This window comes from Pteronotus mesoamericanus, unplaced genomic scaffold (assembly GCF_021234165.1).
Source record: "Pteronotus mesoamericanus isolate MK-2021 breed Mesoamerican mustached bat unplaced genomic scaffold, CSHL_Meso_final contig_173, whole genome shotgun sequence".
Classification (NCBI taxonomy): Eukaryota; Metazoa; Chordata; class Mammalia; order Chiroptera; family Mormoopidae; genus Pteronotus; species Pteronotus mesoamericanus.
The window spans coordinates 18,391,554-18,412,034 of record NW_026555072.1 but is presented as its reverse complement, the minus strand read 5'-3'; the positions used below and the strand labels follow the sequence as shown (position 1 = coordinate 18,412,034).

Sequence of the window (20,481 nt, the reverse complement as noted above, 5' to 3'; positions counted from 1 at the left end):
GGTCACATCTACTGGGCATACATGAGCATCTTAACCAAGGTTCCTCTTCTTGGAGGAGGACACTTTTAAGTGTGAGGACTTTGAAAACATGATCAAAGGTATAAGGGGAAAAGTTTTTCAACAGAGAATGAGAACACATAAGACTGTCCCATAAGGTTATTTCTACTAGGATCCTCTTCCTGGGAACAAATACATGAGAATCTTACATTCCAACTGGGCTCTGAAATGCCCAGATGGGCAAGTTCTCCAATATCCATACTAAGGTGTTCCTCTGCCGTTTTTCATATTTACAACTTCACTATTATCATTTACCCACACACTTCAAAATGCTAAAATTAGGGGGAAAAAAGGGTACTGCAGGTGTGAAGGACACATGGACAAAGCCAAGGTGGGGAAGGATTGAAGGGGAGAGGTGGGGGTGGGTGGGGCAGGGGAGAGGGGTGGTGGGTAAATGGAGACAATGTATTGGAACAATAAAAAAATTTTTTAAAAAGGCACTAAATCTCCTAAATCTCCCCCATTCTCTTTTTGTGGGTGCTCAGGGAAGGTTCTAGAAAAGTGTTTTTTTTTTTAATCCTGCGTTAGGAAGCATTGTAAAAAGATGAGTTACGAAATAGGTGGAAAGGTAGAGGAAGGAAAGGGAGCTTTACTCTGAAATTTCCCATTTGCTCTGAAAGATTGCTAAAATCTTTGACAGTGAGATTAGTGAGCATTTATCGTTCATTTTAAATGTCAGAATTAGACACTTCATCACACTGCTTTGTCTACAGGTTTATAATTTCATGTTTCTTTAAAAATAAGCAATTGATTCATATCATAAAAAAGAGGCCAGGCTGGAGGTTTCAACTGAAATGTCAAAATAACTAAAAAATTTTCTCTTCATTTTTTATTAGCATGATATATAATTAGTCCTCTAGCCTAAGACATTAGAATTTCTTATCTCAGCTTTACATCATATTTCTTCTTAAAGGGAAAGCAATTCATAAACTTTTCTTCAAGGTCTCTCTCACTTCTTTATTATGACAGTGTGACTGTCCTGCTAAGAGAGATAATTAACTGCAACTTCATTAGCATCTACAAAGACAAATTTACTCATTAGAAGCGAAGAGGGCATGATAGAGTTGATTAAGATAGCATCAATCCATAGCCACATTTGAAGCACAGATGCTGCAGGTATTTCACATCAGATTCAGATTCATCTCATTTTTTTTTCTTTTTCGTGTATGTGTATGTTTGTGTGGGGGTTTTTTTGTTTCGTTTTGTTTTATATTTTAGAATTCTCAAGGAGCATCTTGGGGAACAAGAAGTTTCCATCTCATTAATTGTGGACTCTGTACAAGAAGGTGACTTGGGAAATTACTCCTGTTATGTTGAAAATGGAAATGGACGTCGGCATGCCAGCATTCTCCTTCACAAACGGGGTGAGTGTAACCTTCTAAGCTGGAGTGGTCGACTGAACCTATAATGGGAAGGAAATGAGTGGGAAACAAACAAATTAAAGTTTGTTTTTCTACACAAATTTATCCGAAATAAAATCATCACATTAGCATTCAGGCTCTCAAGGCAGATAACACAGTGGATGCGTGAGTAGCTCAGGGTCTACAGTCAAATTTGGATTTATTGCTCTGTTTTAATATCAACTGTATGACCTTGGGCATGGTATGTAACTTCCTTGTGCTTCAGCTTTCTGATATGTGGCATGGGCGGAAAACAATGTCTATTCTTTAGAGTGTTTTCAGGATGAACGAAGACAAGAGGTGAAGACAAGAGTTTGGCGCAAAGCCTATACACAGAAAGTATTTAGTTAAGTGTAACTAATTACTATTAAAAAGAGGCAAATCAATGAAAAATAACTGAAATAGTTTTTAAGTTCCAGACTGTGTTCCTTATTGAAAGTTATTCCTTTCATGTAACAATTATAACCAATGGATTCCCTATTGCAGTACTTCTTGATATTTCTCCCACCTTGGATAACTTTCACATGTGTAATATCCTCGCATAGTTAAATAAAAATTCATTAATGAGCCATTAATGAATTATTATAATTTATTAGCAATGATTCAGGTAACATAGGTTGTGGTCGAGCGCAACATCTGCCACACTAAATCTGAGTCCACAACAGCTCCAATGCCTTATGCACAGGGTTAAAATATATATAAGTAGATAATGAATTACTTGAAAGGAAGAATAAGTGTGAAATTCGAACCATGCCTTTTAGTTGGTAAAATTTTTCACATACATTTCAAGAGAAAAATATATTTTTTCTATATTATGCTCTGGGAAAACTTTCTAGTTTTCGCAGCGATTACACTTGATGTTCTCTTACTCAGCAAATTTACAATGATTTTAAATTCAAAGTATATGTTTAATTCTAGACTCTTTGAAGTAAGAAAAAAAGAGAATACTGAAGACTGTTTTCCCCAATTTATTGGGAAATAGAATGCCTTTGAATAATGTTACTTAAAACTATTAAAACAGACACCTCTAATGTCAAGGTGACTACATTATTAAAATAGCCTACTTTCGGGGAATGTAAGTAACAGGAAAGGTAAGCAGCAGCTAGCAATATAATTGTTTCTTTCTCTAGCCCAATTTATCTTTCAGCCAATGAAGGGATTTCAAGTAGAAATCTATTATACATGTAAAAGAAGAGAAATAGCTTTTCGGGCTTGGAAACAGCTTAAATGGTAAAACTGCTCCACAACATTTTCCCAAGTGATCTAATCAGTTATACTGGATCACATTCCTTATGGAAGCTGATTCTATCTTTGGAAAAACTTAACTATTAGAAAAGCATCCTTATTTCACCATCTGTCAGCCCCTTGACCTCAGCTCTACACTTTGAATCTCTGCACTCCAAAACAGCCCTTTAAAAGTTTGATGACAGTCACCATGATCCTGCTGGATCTTTACTTCCCTAGATTCTACTTCTTTTGTTCCTTTTATTCATTCTTCCTTTGTGTGGAGAAAATAGTGTCACCATTCTTGTCACTCTCTTCAATATGACCTAATTAAAGAGTCTGAATTATTCCCCAAGAAGGGAAGTAGTAGAGAGAACATATAAGGCACAAATAAATAAATATCTGTTGACTCAGACAATATGTATTTCATCTTAGGACAAGGTAGGAGTGACAGTAATCATAAAGAGAGAGGAAGGAAGATGAAATGTTTCTAAGAAGGATACAACTATTAAAGCTCTGTTCTTATAAACAGGCACACAGCCAGGAAGGGTCAAAGACCCCCAGGCTATTTTTAGCATGTGTGACCTAAGGTTAAGTCTACCATAGCTAGATAAACTTCCAGACTAGAAAAATAAATGGTTGACGAATCAAGGAAATTGAAAAAAAGCTTTCGCGGTAATGTCTGATGACTTAAACCTGAAAAGGAGAATCGTGGCCAATGTTAAAGCACCTTTCTTTTCAATAGTTAAATCTTTCGCAATGGTTTTCAAATACGTATTATACCAACAGCATATTATTCTTAGTAAAATAAAACATTAAGAAGCCACAAAGAATCCTTCAAGGTCACATATTCCAAAAGTTCCTCTTCAAGTTTAGTGTGTGCCTTTGTTTTAAGGGAGCTGCAGCAAAGAGTCATCTGTTCACCAAGGCACATGCAGCCCCCTGCCCTTGAGAGGCATATATAATCATGTGGAATGATCTATCCCAACTATTTTTGGAAAAAAAAGAAATGACTTTGGTTAACATATAGCATAACTACAAGATCACCAGCTCTGCAAGGTTCAGAAAGTCAGGGCACAGCACGTGTAAGCTGATAGTTTGGGGTCTTGATCATAGGGTCCCTGAAAGTCACGTTGCTGTCTTGCTAGTAATTAGGTGAATTACGAGATGAGTTGTTACATTACTCATAAGACTAAAGCTGAGAGAAGGAACTGGAAGGTATTGCTATTAATCATATTTTTCTGCCATTGATTCATAAATCCCTTAACTTATTTTATAGGCCTTCAAAGTCTTTCTTTTGAAAACCTCCCTAGGGAGATATGTTAAAGCATTTGATGAATATAGATTTTGTAAACCACAAATTATCTGTTCTGGCAGGTAAACATGCCAGGCACACCCTTACCAAAATTACTTAAGTACGTTTTCCTCCATTGTTACCTTTTCTTCAATATTGTTGAAATAATAAAAATGATGTTAGAGCCCTCCAATGGGTGGTGTGGATTCTCTGAATCACCATTTACATGTATCAAATGAGTCTTCCTAAATTCCAAAAGGATATTACGATAAATAATTCAGCTAGAATTCTGGACCAGCCTTTTAACTAGGATGATAGATAGATATAGATAGATAGATAGATAGATAGATAGATAGATAGATAGATAGAGAAATAGATATATATATATATATATATATATATATATATATATATCTTAGTTCCACAAAAACTGGCTGAAAATTTACCAGGAAATTAGACCACAGAAAACCTTACTTGAGAATATTCAAAGTTGTTGATTCTTGCAGCCAGGGTAGGTATTTGGACAGTTAGCATTATGTCAGACATTCAATATAAACATACTTTACATACTATACAGAAAACTAAATTATGCAGTGAAAGAGAGGCAAAGAATGCCTCTCATAAACAAACCTCATTGCATCTTTATTAATTTACTACCCAAGCCCAAACTTTGCCTAGATTTCTCGCTAATGAGCACTCCCTTATTTTTGATCATGTCAATTCCTCAAAAGTTTATTGTTTCTTTGTCCAAAAAATATAAAAAAGTGCCTGCATCAATCATTTCTCTGAGCATGATTTTGTGACCCTGAGCTTCATTGATTAAATTGGCTTTTCTCTCCTTAATCTGGTCTTGTGTCAGATTTATTCTTAGTCTAGCCATAAGAACTCAAGAAGGGTAGGAGGGAATTTCCCTGTCCCTGACAACATCCAGCAGCTTTGCCTCTGGCCCCTGGCCTCACTGCTCTTGTACCCATCAGGCAGCCCTAAGTTTCTTCTTCACTGTCTGTGGTTTTGGCCCATACTCTAACTCTGACTGCTCTCAAAGTGTGAACATGTTTACTATCTGGAGCAGAGCAGTTGAGTGGTTAAGGGTATGGATTCTGGAGCAAGGCTGCATGTTTGAAACCCAACTCCATGCTATACTAGCTGTGCTATCTTGGGCAAATTACTTAATTTCTGAGAGCCTCAAATTTCTTTTCTATAAAATGACAACAGTAATAATGTCTTCCATAGGGAGCAGCTCTGAGGGTTAAATAAATTGATACATGTCAATACAAATCACAATGTCAGACACATGTTTATCAAGCAATAAATATTAACAGCTATTACATGATTTCTCTGTTCCAACTACATGATATTTTGGGCAGTTTAGGATGCAGCAATAATGTGTTTCATATTTTTTTTAAATCTTTCAAATTTAATTTATCTTTCATTAAAATGATCTTTACCTCCAGCAATTTCGTTCAATTTTGATTCTATATTTTACCTTATAATAGACTTATTTTAGTTTGAACGTAGTGTCCTAAAGGATCTCTTTATTCATTTATTCATGCATTTAATGGTAACTATAAGAACCTACTATTAGTGGTAGAAATAGGGCCCTTGCAGTGTCTAAAGGGAAGAAATTTACTGAGACCTGCACGAGACGATGTGGTTCTGTGATATGGTTTATTGATGATGTACAATTATTGATGTTCCCCTCCTGACTTCCCAGTGTCCTATCTCCATCCATCCCACCATGGAAAAATTCCAATCTTGTCCTCAGTAGGGCCAGGATGAAGGCTATTGCCCAGAGTTTATGGTCCATATTAAAGTACAGTGCCATCCAACATCCAGCTCGCTTAGCAGGAGTTTCCACCTGAAGACCATTGCTGTGCCACAGATTTCAGACTCTGCTAAGCGGCCTCAGTCCCCATCCAGGTAGCTTAGCTTATTTCCGGCTGCTCTGGGGACGGAGTTCACGTGGCTGTGGAAAAAGAACAGATGAGCGCAGGGGGCAAGAGTGTTCCCAGGTGGGTAAGAGAGAGAGAGCTTAGTCCGTTCAGAAGCCACGCCACCTGCTATGAGCCTAGTAGCTCAGAGACCTAAACAGTTGTGTGCTCCCAGGGAGAAAGAGTGCACCAACACTTGGGTGAGTGCATCACCAGGTAGGAGAGAGGGGGCAGAGAGAGAGAGAGAACATTTTTGCCTGGAGTTAAAACTAGGAGCTGGAGTTTGGACCGACCAAGTGCTTTTTTAAAAGAACCAATCAACTTCCCAAACTTTCAAAGGTTTTGGATGGGCCTACCTCCCAACCAATCCCTTCTTTCCCTAGGCTAGATTGACAGGCCTCTTTGGTCAAGCACCTCTCTGTGCACCATTTTGACCTCTATTGCGTGTGTGCCTACCTTCTTTTGCTCCCACCTGGCAATCTGTTACTGGAGCGGGGAAGGGAAGAGTGTTAATCCTCTTGGCGGAGTACAATGCTATGTTTTGCTGGGGTGTGGAATTGTAGCTTTCTTACTAGCAAGCAGGCTTATGTTCCCAGTTTATTAAACCCAATGTCTAAGTTCCATTCTGCTCCCCTTCTCAATATCTAGGTAAACACCAATAGTAATACCACTATGTGCCCGGCACTCATAACATTAAATGAACAGGAGATAAGAACCAATATCATTTGGAATGCCATGATCTACTTTTTAAATTGCACTGTTATTAAGCATTCTTAATGTACAATTGTGCTTCTAGGGAATGTTTGAAACTGTCACATTAAGGGGGTGCTCATTATCAATCCTATTCTGAATGGTTATGTTTATTTTTTTAATTTTATTTTATTTTATTTTATTTTAAATTTATAAATCATGTTTATTCTATTACAATTGTTTCAATTTTTCTCCCTTTACCCCCCTCCACCCAACCCACTCCCACCCACCCCCCGCTCCCCACAATCAATTCCCACTCTTGGCCATGTCTATGGGTCATTCATACATGTTCTTTGTCTAGTCCCTTCCCCTTCTTTCCACCGTTGTCCTCTTTCCCCATCCCCTCTGGTCCCTTTCAATCTGTACTTCCCTCTCCCCCAATCAAGGAATGTAGGAGTCATTCCCCTATTTTCAGGGGACCCTTGCTCTGAGACCTGTTAGAAGATTAACACTAGTTAATAATGATGAACATCTAGGTTTTCTCTATTCCCTCTCAAACACATTTTAATTCTTGTGCACGCACACACTCACTCTTGCCAAAAAATGTAATCGATAGGAATTGGACTTGTTCAATAAACTGCCTAGTCCTTGGGATATCTGTAATAATGTAATTAACATGCACATCATTTAGGATGCATTGTTTTAAAGCCGGATGAATTTAGACACAATGGACTTCTTATCCCTTCTTACAATGAATCGTATTTGTAATATGTGCCCCTATCTTTTTTATTACTTACCTAGTATATTTATTTACTGAGAGATGCAGTAAGAACAAAAGAACTAGTAACACTTCTCTTAGGGCTCACCTTTGACAACTTTAACCACTCATTTCAGAAAATGAAAAGGCCAAACAAACTTTTGCCAGATATCAAATCCTCCTACTTCTCTATATTGGTGGCATCTCCCTAGAAAGAAAATGACCCATTAAAAATTTAGTAGGTGTCCAAGAAAGAGTCACTTTTACTGAGTCATTACTGTGGAGGAGAAAAAATAATTTTCCCTTTACCTTCTAGGTTTTTGGCTGAGATACCCCTTGTAATAAGAAACCAGATTAACAGGAGAAAAACAAACAGAAGTTTATTAACATGTATACTTCCTGTATACATGGGGGATACCCAGGAAAACTGAGCAACTCCTCCAAATGGCCCAAGCCACCACCTTAAATAGCATTTCAAGCTAAAACCCAAATAAGACGCTGGGAGAGGGACCATTATGGGAGGTTAACAAGAAAAGCACAGAAAACAAGCATAAGGTTGTTATGCAGATTTAAGTCATTGTCTTCTCCATTGATAAAAGTTTGCAAAAATTCAAAGTCATTCTTCTCTTTCTGGTACAGAGAGGGAGAAAACCTTACAAATGGAAATTTCCCTTATAGATGTCAACCTCTATTACAAAAGGGTAACTTCTTGGTTTTCAGAGCTTCTTCTGTGTCTGCTGTTTCTTAAGAATAATCAGCTTAAAATAATACAAATACCAAAAAGGCATATTTTGGGATGGTATATTCTCCTCCCCCTCATTGCTTATGCAATGCCAAAATATTAAGGAACTTTAAGTTCTGTTGCTTCAGCATCTTCCAATCAGAGCCATCAGGTTTAACAAATTCTCTCCCTGGATGAGATCTGACACTTTGCATTCAAATTTTGTTTCTATCCTATAGCATTTTTCTTCCTTCTCTGCTCTTCAGTCATATAAGACATCTAAATAGCTGACCCAAACTTCTGTTCTTGTTCGTTAATGCCAAAACAAACAAACAAACAAACAAACAAATAAGAACCACGCTTGGAGGCTATTTTGAATGCCAGGAGTACAAATTGTCTGATACTAGTGATTTTATACATTTGAGTTTCTTGATATGGACAATCTAACAAGGTTATTTGATTGCCACCAAAATTACAGGTATGAAAACTGGTCTTTTGAGCTAATTCCTTAGACATGCAATTTATGATTTAAGTGAAGTTAACTCCAGCTTATTTTTTATCTCAACGCTGGAATACCTTTTCAAAAGTCTGTTGATCATAGGTTTTCCTGATCAACTACAGCATGGAGATTTATTATATAGCATAGTTTTGCGTTTTAGTAATTTTGCTCATTCAGTTTTCTTTAGTGTGAACTAGAATATCCAAGCGGCGCCTTTGTTTGGAAAAAACAGGACCACTGGTTGCTGATGATTAGCTTATTTCTCAGTTAATAATTAACGAGGGGGTGACCCTTGACAAAACCAATATTGAGAGCCAAGAATGATAAGCCCTTCAGTCTTGTATCATTCCCAGTGAACTAATCATGGGTGCCAAAGCTCTTAATACTTAATTATACAGGGCATAGCCATTGGAAGTACTTTATTTGCTTTATTGAATTTTTCACTTGTTTTCCTATAAATGTTAAATTACTGATAAAGATCTTTAACTTGTACTTCTCTGTTATATGGTTCATTATACATAACCCATTTTGATGAAGGGGATGCTTAAATATATTCTGAGTAATATGAACTTTATCTGCAGTAGGATTTCTCTGTCTTGTCACTATTGACCTTTGGGCTGGGTGATTCTTTATTATAGGGGGCTGTCCGACTCCTACACACTGTAAATTGTTTAGCAGCATCCTTGTCCTCTCTCCTTTAGATGCCAATAGTACTTTTCCCATTTGTCAAATATTGTCTTCAAAGATTGCCAAATGCCCCCAGGGCACAAAATTGCCACCAGTTGAGAACCACTGACCTACAGTATGGACATCAGAAGGAAGAGTATTTTAATCTCACCCAAGATTATATCCAATGTAATTGGAAAGTAAAGAGAATGGGTGCTTCCTATACCACAGGAAATGACCAAAAAAAAAAAAAATAGGTTCCTTATGTTTCCACTCTTGAAGAGTCAACTAGAAGGCACTAGAGCAGTTTTTCACAATCATTTTGTTGTTGTTACTATTGCAATCTTTACACTGCACACAAATCACCTAGGGAGTTTGTTAGAAAGGGATTCAAATTCAATAGTCTAGGGTGTGATTCAAGGTTTGAATTTCAAACAAGTTCCTTATTCATGCTGATCTTCTGGTCTGTGGACGACCATTTGCATACCAAGATCTTTGCCTAGACAATAGATCCTGTAATAAAATTGGTAGTTTCTGATAGGTTAAGAGCATCTAGCTCTCTTGAGTTCAATGTTTCCATGAGAGAGGAATGAAAAAGGGAGGAGTAAAGCCAGTCACTGGGACTAATTCCAACTAATTGCTACAGTCTTTTTACGTGGTCAGCACCTTTGAACCTATTTGAACATTGCCCTCACACTCTACTCTTAATGAGGTTACTTGCCTCATGTATTCAAAGAAATTGTGCTTTATGGAACACATTTGCTACTCAGAAAGATGTCTGAGAGGGCATTCTCTTCAAGTATTAAATAATTAACCTCTTAAATGAAGAGAGCTCTCATTGTTGGATATAGTTCCTATATAACCTTTCCATTGAAAAAAGGAAATCCACTTAGGAATATCTCTCTCTCTCTCTCTCTCTCTCTCTCTCTCTCTCTCTCTGTATTGCCTATGTAAATAGCAATTGCCAAGAAGGAACAAAGTATATGATGGGCAGTAAATACTGCTAATTTCCTGCTTTGAATACTTGTATTCAGCTAAATCTCAATTATGTTTAGTAAGGAAGGGCAGGCATAGTATGAGAAATGAACTGCCACATATTATCGATGAATGATATGACAGCAAACAGGCAAAGAAAAAATAATACAGTAACACAACCTGTATAAACAGCTCCAATGTGTTCAGAAGTTTCACTCATTTAATTTCATTTTTTATTTAAGTATAGCTGCCGTGCAATCTTATATTGATTTCATTAGTCTCAGGTGTGTAATACAGTGATTCAGTATTTTCATACCTTACAATGTGGTCTCCCCACTAACTCTAGTAATCATGTAACCGTGTAAACTTATTGCAATATTATTAACTATATTCCCCTTCCCCTTTTCACCCATCCTCTACCCCCTCACCTATCTAGCATCTAATAACAGAAGTTATAAAACACGAGTAAACCTAAGGTGAGAATAAAGGGAATCCACTGGAACTCAGATCTTCGTGTTGGAAAATAATAGACAGACAGTTTTTAAAAAATAATTCAGTTTAAGGTATTTGCAAGAAGCCCACCAGTATCATCTAGCACATACATAACACATTTCCACATATGTGATCAGAGATCACAAACAGGATAGCATATTCATGGCCAAACGCACCACTCATTCTTCCTTCTCACAGCCACCTTGATATTCTTATTGTTTTTAGGTCAAAACAACCTGTTTACTAATAATGTTTCATAACGTGCTCAAAATCTCACTTCACTGCAGGCTGCGCAGAGATGATTCATGTAATGCTGTTGTATGAAAGAGCAACAAATCATTCCTATTCACCAAATATATATTGAGTGCCAGCTATGCAAAACACTGGGTTAGCTGTCTTTAGTAGTTGAGTCAGTGCTGACTGAGGGGTGTCTACCACCATCCTGGGGCATTGAAGCAACGTTGTTGGGGAGCAGGGGATGGCTGTGTATTTTTATGGCTGTGAATTCCTGCAGTCAGTCAAGAAATGGCACAACTGGGTCATAAAATTCAACATACAACTTTTAATAAGCAGTTCCTGTATATCGAACTTTGACAACCAGGTCAGTAAAGTGAGAAATTAGACATGACACATAAAAACTGCTAACTACTCTCTTAGGTCATACAGTAGGAAAAAAATGTGTTGATTTCCAATAAATTACCATGGTAACTTGTATTAGATTTTATTGTTGAGAATTACATTTGCCATCTGTAAGAAATATGTTAGGTATTTGTCTCTTTTTAGGACACATTACTATTTTTAGCATGTGTTCTATGAAGAAAGATATATCTGCAGGTTGATTTCTCTAAATTAAAAGTTGACATTTAACTGTTATTAAAGTAGACTTTCTCTTTACTTCATGAAAAATCCAGTGGTATATTTAAGAAAGCACAGAAAGGTCATTTTTAAAACCACCCAAGAATCATTACCATGAATTCAAATTTGATATGAATGAGGATCGACTGAAAAGAAATTGCAAACTGTGAAGAAAAACAGCATTTTGTTTTTGACTCTTCACTTGGGTGAGATCTAAATGAGTCCCTTTGAGTCATTGTTCTTCATTTTTATCATTTGCAAACTAATTACCCTTAAGCGGCAGCGCAGGATTCTTGTAAGAACATATTAAACCCTGGGTGACTAATAGTATATCTTAACCCATTTTTCAGGTTTTATAGATTCTCAAGAGTTTTGAGTCATTGTACCTCATTTTGCAAATCTTGAAAGTGAAATAAAGTAGTTGCTCTTCCCAGGGATTTTCTTATAGTTTCAAGTGTTTGTCAAGTTGACTCAGATCTTTAGATGAGACGTTCTTATAACTGCACAATAGAAATTATAATTCCTTAAGAAATGTGAGTGCCGTTAAAAGTACTGACTGGTAATGGTTGTCAAATTCATAGGAACTAAAATGGAAGAGGCCATTATCAAAGCTTAAGAGAATGACACACATAAATTGCCTGACTTAAATCAATTTGGAACTCTAATTCTAGTATGTAATGTAGAGTATGACTTGAAAACTCATTTCTACTATCCCACAGTTGCAAAGGTATGACTCCCAACTGCTTGGGTGCATTTCTAATTTCCCCAAACAAATTTGTCTGTATTATTTCAATACCTCAGTATTGAAAATAGCTTAAAGGAATATATTAAAAATACCACAATAAAATTTCATATCAACTGTCTTCTTAAGTAGACTGCTGTCACTAGCAACTCAGTAGTCACATAATTTGTATTATTAAAATGTATTTTCAACTGTTGACTACTCACACACCAGGTTAGTTTCCTCATCTGTAAAACAATGCAGTTAAACTAAATGAAATTTGAAATTCATATTTTCTCTAAAACAGGATTATGTTTTAACCTACTTTTTCAGTGAATGCTTGTAAACTGTTGCCAAAATGATTATTTTATAGAGAAAAGCGCCATAGTGGTGTTGAATAATTCCTGCTAGACTCACCTTGCTGAACCAGGCATTTATAAATGATAGCTGGGTAAATAGATATGTGACTGAAAGATTAATTCAGCTAAAGAGTTTACCATGATTCTTAGTAGAAACACAGATTATAAACCACCTTGTATAACTCTATTCCAAACTGCCCAGAGTAAAAGGCAAAATATAAGCTATTTTGGAGTATTAGCATTTAAAGCTATACATCACTTGCCTCTTTTAAGGTTACTTGAAAACCTAATATATTGGAAAGATGCATTAAAAAGCATTTAAACTGAAGTAATAATGGTGGTTATCTCAGGGCAGTATGATTCCATGTGACCTTTAATTTATACTTTGTGTTCTTATATGATTTTCAAATTCTTTACAATAAGCGTGTTTTATGGAGTTGGGGAAAAAAGGTGAAAAAAATAAATCTATTTTTGTACAGACACTGAAAATTTTTTAAGTCCTTACAGGAAACCTGTTATTACTCTGTTCACAATAAAATCAAGTTATTTGAACATTTTTAAAGTATATTAAAATCTATTAGCTTGAATATACAATCTTGCTCCCATTTTAAGTCTGTATTAGAAAACATTACATTTTAGGGGACACCTTTACTTCTACATTATTTTCTCAAGCCACTGCTAATTTTCATGCACCAGAAATCAATACACAGAGTGAGATGACAAGATAATGCCTTATTCTTTGTGAAGCAGGGCTCTGTTATTGCCATTTTGGTTAAAAGAGAATTTATTATTGAGGACAGGCCCTTCATATATGTATCCCAACTACACAAGTCACTAAAATATACAAGTCAACCACTTTATTTTCAATTTTGTCATAGTTGAAGAAGCCATTTACTGTTCCCTTAGGAGGGATCAAGGGATGGTAGGTTCTGCTGTTGATAGTTCCCAAAATATGCCTATTTCTTCAAAGAATATTAATGGGGGGAAAAACTTAAGGAAGTTTTAATAAATTATTGATCTGTGTCTTTTTACAAAATGAGAAAAGAAGGCAAACTTACCACTATTTTCCTCAGCATTTTTATGTTATAAGAAAACAAAAAGTGATCAAGAAGATTCAGAAGATAAAAAATGGATTTTTCTGTTACTTCCATTGAAGGAAATGAACCAGCATATGGTTTGATTATTGTTTTTGCCTTAATAGTCTCTAGCTCTGTAGAATCACTAAGATTTTGAATGAAAGTTGTCTCATGAGAGAAAGAGCTTTTGCTGAACACATTTTATTCTAATGCTTTCAATAATTAGGAAATGTGTTAAAACCCTAAAGGAAGAATATTATTATAATAACATAAAATTTTGAAGTTTATCAAAGCATCCCATTTTGTATATTGCAATGCAATCAGTTTTTACATGTGTACAATATTTTATAAATCTATTTTCAACCATTGAATATACTACAAAACACTGTACAGTTTTTTGTTTTGTTTTTTTTTAAGAGGAGTTCAATGTTCCCATAGAAAAAACATGGCTTCTTCTACTGGTTATCTAAGCAGTCCAGATGTTCTCGGTTCTCTGGCCAATCTAAAGCATTCCCAATGGAAGACCAAATTGTTCTAACTGTGACAATACATCCTCTGGTGGAGGATTGCTTTCAGGATAAACACTGCAGCCTTTAACAAAAAGGAGAAAAATGGCAATGCCACCTTCACCGTGGCAATTTGCTCTCAAGAGATATTTTGTAACATTCCATCTGTGTCTGTCTATTTGTATGACATGTTCAGAAGGAAATTCCTAGTAGAGGGAAAGCAAATATTTTTTCTTCTAAGAGATTTTCCTTCAGGCGTCGGTGAAGTTTGACACCTTGATATACAACAGCCCTGTCTTCTACGTTGGTCACCTGAGGCCCATTTTGCTCTTTATTGTAACAGTATCTTCCTTCTTTCCTGGCTTCTCCCCATCATACTCAATTTTATAATATCTAAGATGAAGGAGGCTTCTTATGAATGCTTTGTATGTTTGTATGTATGCAAATACATAATGTCTGTGTACATCCCACATGATAGTCTTTAGATAGACATATTTTGAACACTGCTTTTATAATCTAAAGGGGAAATGTTTTCAGCAAAAAAAAAAGTTGTGTTAGTAAACCAAACTGTCCATTTATAAAATGTGAATTTTCCACTAGAGAGAATGAATCATTGTCCTATTTTTCTGACCTGATTTGGGGAACCTGGCTTAATTGATATCATGAATCCTCCAGACAAATATTTATTGACAAGGTACATGCTAGTTGCTTTGAAAAGGAAAAAAAAGATAAACAACATATTCTAGCTGAGAAATCACTGCATGGATTTGCCTAGCATCACCCATCATAACATGCATTTGCTTTCCTTGTACTCTACACAAACTACTTGCCAAAAACCTTTGAAGACACTGTGCTGCACTGTGCCATGCAGTGTGTGATCTCCATCTTTAAAATCTCCCAACAGAATGCCCTGGCTGGTGTAGCTCAGCAGATTGAGTGCCGTCCTGTGAACCAAAGTGTCGCCAGTTCAATTCCCAGGCAGGGCACATGCCTGGGTTGTGGGCCAGGCCCCTAGTAGGGGACGTGTGAGAGGAAACCACACATTGATATTTCCCTCTCTCTCTCCCTTCCCCTAAATAAATACATACATACATACATACATACATACATACATAAAATTTAAAAAAAATCCCCCAACAGAAACACGCATCTGCACAAACACTCCAAAAGTTGCTCATCTATGGCTATGGTACTTACAGTAAAACATTTCTTACACCCATGTAAAAGGCCTAACAGAGTGACACTTAAATGTACAATAAATAGTAACTTTTATTATTTTGTTTTTAAAAATTGCTTGCATGCCTGACTCTGCAACTAGACATGGTCTCATTTAAGGCAAGAAGCATGCTTCATTTATCACTTTATCATTAGGACTCAAAGCAGCACACCTGACACATTTAAGGCACTTAATAAATAAAAATAAAGTGAATGAATGAATGACTGAATGAAAAGAAAAATGAATAGCAGTATCAAAGATACAAAGTAATGCATGATTTCTCAATGCTAATTGAATACAACCTTTTCTAGTTCTGTAAGTCTATATACTACTATACTGTCATTGGATTTATGAATGAAAGAACATTTCTAAATCAATATTATGAAGTTGACCATTTTTCTATGGAGTATAATTGATCACATATTAATAGTTATACCTCATCAGTTGCTTGAACCTTCTGGTTGTCTATAAAAAATGACTTAATAGAGATATATTTGGACTTTTAGAGTGGAAATGTATAAAAATCTAATCTTTTCAATAGAAAATTGAGTTTGTTCTTAATCATCCAGTCATTCATTTAGTCAGCAAGTACTCATTGAGCATCTACTATGTGTCAGTTTTCAAGGCACTTAACTAAATTTAAAAAACATGAAAAAAGAAACAAAAAATTGCCCTGATGAAACTTAAATTCCAGTTGGATGAGATGGACAATAAACAATAATAAACTTATTAATAAGAAAATTAAGTATTATGGTACATAGTGAGAAATGATATAGGAAAACATTAAGAAAAGTAAATGCAAAGAGAAGTAAATGCACGAAGAAATCTGAGGAAGAGCATCGCAGAGGGAACAGCCAGATCAGGGATCCCAAACTAAAGCACTTATTTATAATATAAAAACCATAAACAAAACTAAATTATATAATGCAATGTGGTAAGTCACCAAAAAAAAAAAAAGATACAGAAAATACATGTTCTAAGGAGATGTATTTTAGTTGAAAAGGCATCAAAAGTGCAAATCTTAACCTTGCCTTACAGAATTGGCAGAGTGTTGATAAATGAAAAAGAGAAGTTCTAGGTCTGTACAGCAATGGGCAAACATGTCAAATTCAATTCATATTTCAAGGGATGATTCTGGCTAGAGATTAATCAGCAGCTTCAATTAAAGGAGCAAAGGACTTTAAATGCCAGCGCAAGGGGCTCAGGCTTTCTCCATCAGCAATGTAGATTGGCTAACAATTACTGAAGAAAATTCCAAGGTTTGGACATATTTTTGGAAGCTCAAACTGAAGGCTTTGTACAGATTACATTAGAGTAGCTGTAAATAATAAAATTTCAATCCAAAAGTAATCAATCCAAAATATGTTGTAATTACAGTAACACTTGCAATAATGTGATCTTGCCATATGACCTGTCTTTTTATTTTTTTTAACTTTTTATTTTGAAAAGAAAACCTGTAGACATTACAGAAAAACTGAAAAAAAAATAGTACAATAAATTTCCACCTATTCTCTCTGAGACTCACCAATTATTAACATATTGTCACATTTGCCTTACCTCTCTTTGTCTAGATAGGTGAATAAAAAGATAAAACTACCCACTGTTTAGCAACACACAATGAATATTATTGCTGAACCACATGAGAGTAAGTTATGGACATTGTGACTAAATTCTTTAGTGTGAAGCTCCTAAAATCAAGGATATTTTCTTTGGGAAAAAAAACAGTATATTTATCAAATTTGGAAAAATTGAAAATGCTAGAATGCTATTATCTAGTATACAGCCTATTTTCACAATTCAAAGGTTGTCCCAATAATACCCTTTATGCCATATTTCCCATCCAGGATTGTGCGTTGCATTTGGTTGCCACATCTTTTTAGTGTCTTTTATTCTAGGGTGGTTCCTCAGCCTTTCTTTTACTTTGTCTTTTAGGGCATTGACATTTTTGAAGAGCAGAAACTACATTTTATGTACATTGTTATCAATTTGTCCCATTACTGGTGATGTTGATTTTGGTCACTTCCTTATGATGCTGTTCATTTTTCCCTTAATTATCAATAAGTAGACTGGGGAGGTACTTGAAGACAGTGTGAATATCCTACCTCATCGATCTTTTACCCAATAATTTTAGTCTTCGTTGATAATTCTTGCCTGAATCAATTATTATTAGGATGGCAGGAAAATGGTGATTTCTAACTCTATCATTCCTTCTATATTTACCAATTGGCAGTCTGCTCTGAGGGAGAGCTTTCCTCTTTATTAATTTATAATTAACATGGATTTATGGATTCATATTTTATTCAATTACTGTCATTATTCATTTTAACTTGTCAACCTGACTTTTAATGCATACTGCTTATGAATATGACCCACTTCATAGGAAAACAAAACATAACATCCTTCCTATCTGGTTGGAAAAAGGAAAAATGCATTCCAAGGGTAGGCTCTAGCAAACTGTAAAGATAATGATGCATTTTCCCTCTAGTGTTTCACTTTATTGTTAATTTTAATAGTTTATTAACATGTAACAATTCAGTTCCAAGGGCTTGTGGGAGCTTAGACTGACTATGCCCTTGTCTAAGCTGTATGGGATCCCTGATCTGGCTGTTCCCTCTGATTGGCTATGATGGGTCATAGCCAATGACCATATTGGCATTCTTTTTTTATAAAAAGATTTTATTTATTTACAAATTTTAGAGAGGGGAAAGGAGGGAGAAAGAGCAGGAGAAAAACATCAGTGTGTGAGAGATACAGTGATCAGTTGCCTCTCACATGCCCCCAACTGGGGGCCTGTCCTACAACCCAGGCAAGTACCCTGACTGAGAATCGAACCAGCAACCTTTTGGCTTGTATGCCAGCGCTCAATCCACTGAGCCTCACCAGCCAGGGCCATATTGACATTCTTGATTGGCAGTAAGTTAAAATTAATTTGGGACTTTGGCTGAAAACTTCTTTCCAAAATGGCAAAATATGCTACTTTGAAGGCAATCTTTTGCCCAAATGTTTGGTTTGGTTCACCAATCAAGCTGCTACATTCAGAGTCCATTTTCATTTCATCATCATTACCATTATTATTAGGTATACCCTGCCTTGTTTCAAAAAGCACGTTTGTAAGAGCAAAACTGTTGTCTTTACATACTAGTTTCTACCTTCCCAAAACATTTTCTTGCTATTATGTGAATAGCAATTCAGCTTCTTAATGTGTTACCAAAAAAAATTATAACTGCTTCTAAATTGCATTGATGTATTATAGAATTGAGTTGAATATCTTTGTAGGTTGAGCATAATTATCTTCCTGCCAGGAACAAATAAGTTATACTGCTCCAGAGAAATAAATATGCATATGAATTTATGTAGATGGATAAATCCTTATAAAGTTTAGCTCTTTGTAACACAAAGAAAGAAGAGGAAATGTACTTGGTGAAGCTAATGAATAAACTGGGATCATTATATTGCCTATCATGCATTTTCCCCCACAAACGTTCATTTTACGGCATATAAATCAGAGCAGAGCATTTCAAAGGACTTTATATAATGAATGACGCAATTTTAGGACAAACTATGTAGGAATAAACCACCTAAAATCTCCAGTCATACTTTAAACAACTATATATTTATATATATAAAGAGAGAGAGAGAGACAGAGGCAGAGAGAGACAGACAGAGACAGAGATACAATATGAACAAGTGAAGAGTTCAAAAATGCATAGAAACTTTGATTTAACTTAGTTAACATCTTTACCTATTCAAAGACACCTAGCAGAAAATGTCTGCACACAATAACACCAGATATAGGCCAATAAAAAATTAGGATCCCAAACTATACTAGGTAATTGTAGCAAGATTAGTATAAACCAAATGCATTTATTATTTGCAATGTAATCCAATATACTAAGAGATGGCATGTGCTTTATTTTAATTAGCTGTTTCTTTTAAAGGGTTGCTTGGTCCAACTGTCTTGATAAGAAAAAATTGTAGTCATTGCTCAAAATGCTTGTAGCAAATCTAGTTTCAAATTGAAGCAATTTATTCCAAAAGCAGTCTACTACTGCAGCAATAATCAATGTGTTTTCCCTTAGCCATTCTGGAGCTTTCCAAGGACTATTGTTAATTGCCTGTAACTAAATGACTACTGGTGCCCTTAAATGTAACTCTTTGGCATTTGTTCATTTGTTGTGTTTAACCAAATGCCAGTTTCCCTTAGGTTTTGCCTAGTGATTTTGCTTTACAATTTTCAATATTCAGTCTCAGTACTTTAAAGGGGGCAAAGTCTATCATTTTAACAAAATAACACAAAAGCTAAACAGATTTTAAAAGGTCTGCACTTTCTCTTTCCATCCTCTGATGCTGAATCGTGCTGAAATGGATTCTTTTTATTTTTTAAATGCTGCTACTCCAGGCAACTTGAACTTGAGTTGAAAAGCAGATCCCATTTCAAAGGGAAAATGACATTTGCTGGGGCAACACAGTTCACATTGTAATGTAAAGATATTCTTTAAAATTAGTGTTTTGGGTTTCTTCTAATATATTCCCAGAGTGGAATTGCTGGGTCATAAAGCATTCCATTTCAACATAAAGATAAAATACAGAAGTGGGCACAAATTATTTCTTTTAACTGTAACAGGATTTAATCCCTAATAAATTTGTCCTTATTCAATGTATAAGCAATAATGGGTACCACTCATTAATGAATGTGTCCAGCTTGCAGCAAAAGAAATGTAGAAACTATATCTCATACACCATTTTCTTTGGAAGAGTTTATACATGCTTTATAAACCAATGTGAATAACTTAAATCAAATGGAAAATTTTTAACCTGCACACGTTTATAATGTGAAAGCATATATATTACTTTTGCATAAACATAATCTGAGGAGCAGGCACTTTCGTGTGTACTGTGCAGAAAGACACATTCTTTTACTGACTTCAAAGGACATTACAAGAACACCATGCTTCTTGCATGTAGTTCTACAGAAGGATCTGGGAGAATCTGAGGTAATATCAGGATTTCAGTATCAATTATCTCCTTGTAAATGCTATTTC

General features: G+C 35.5%; 1 protein-coding gene across 1 annotated transcript in view; it reads left to right on the top strand.

Moving 5' to 3' along the window:
- Positions 1-20,481, top strand: part of IL1RAPL1 (interleukin 1 receptor accessory protein like 1) — a 1,150,627-nt gene that overhangs the window by 1,109,109 nt on the left and 21,037 nt on the right. Inside the window, exon 8 of the mRNA XM_054566585.1 lies at positions 1,276-1,421. Within this exon, the coding sequence (XP_054422560.1) occupies positions 1,276-1,421 (146 nt within the window). The remainder of the gene's footprint in view (positions 1-1,275; positions 1,422-20,481) is intronic.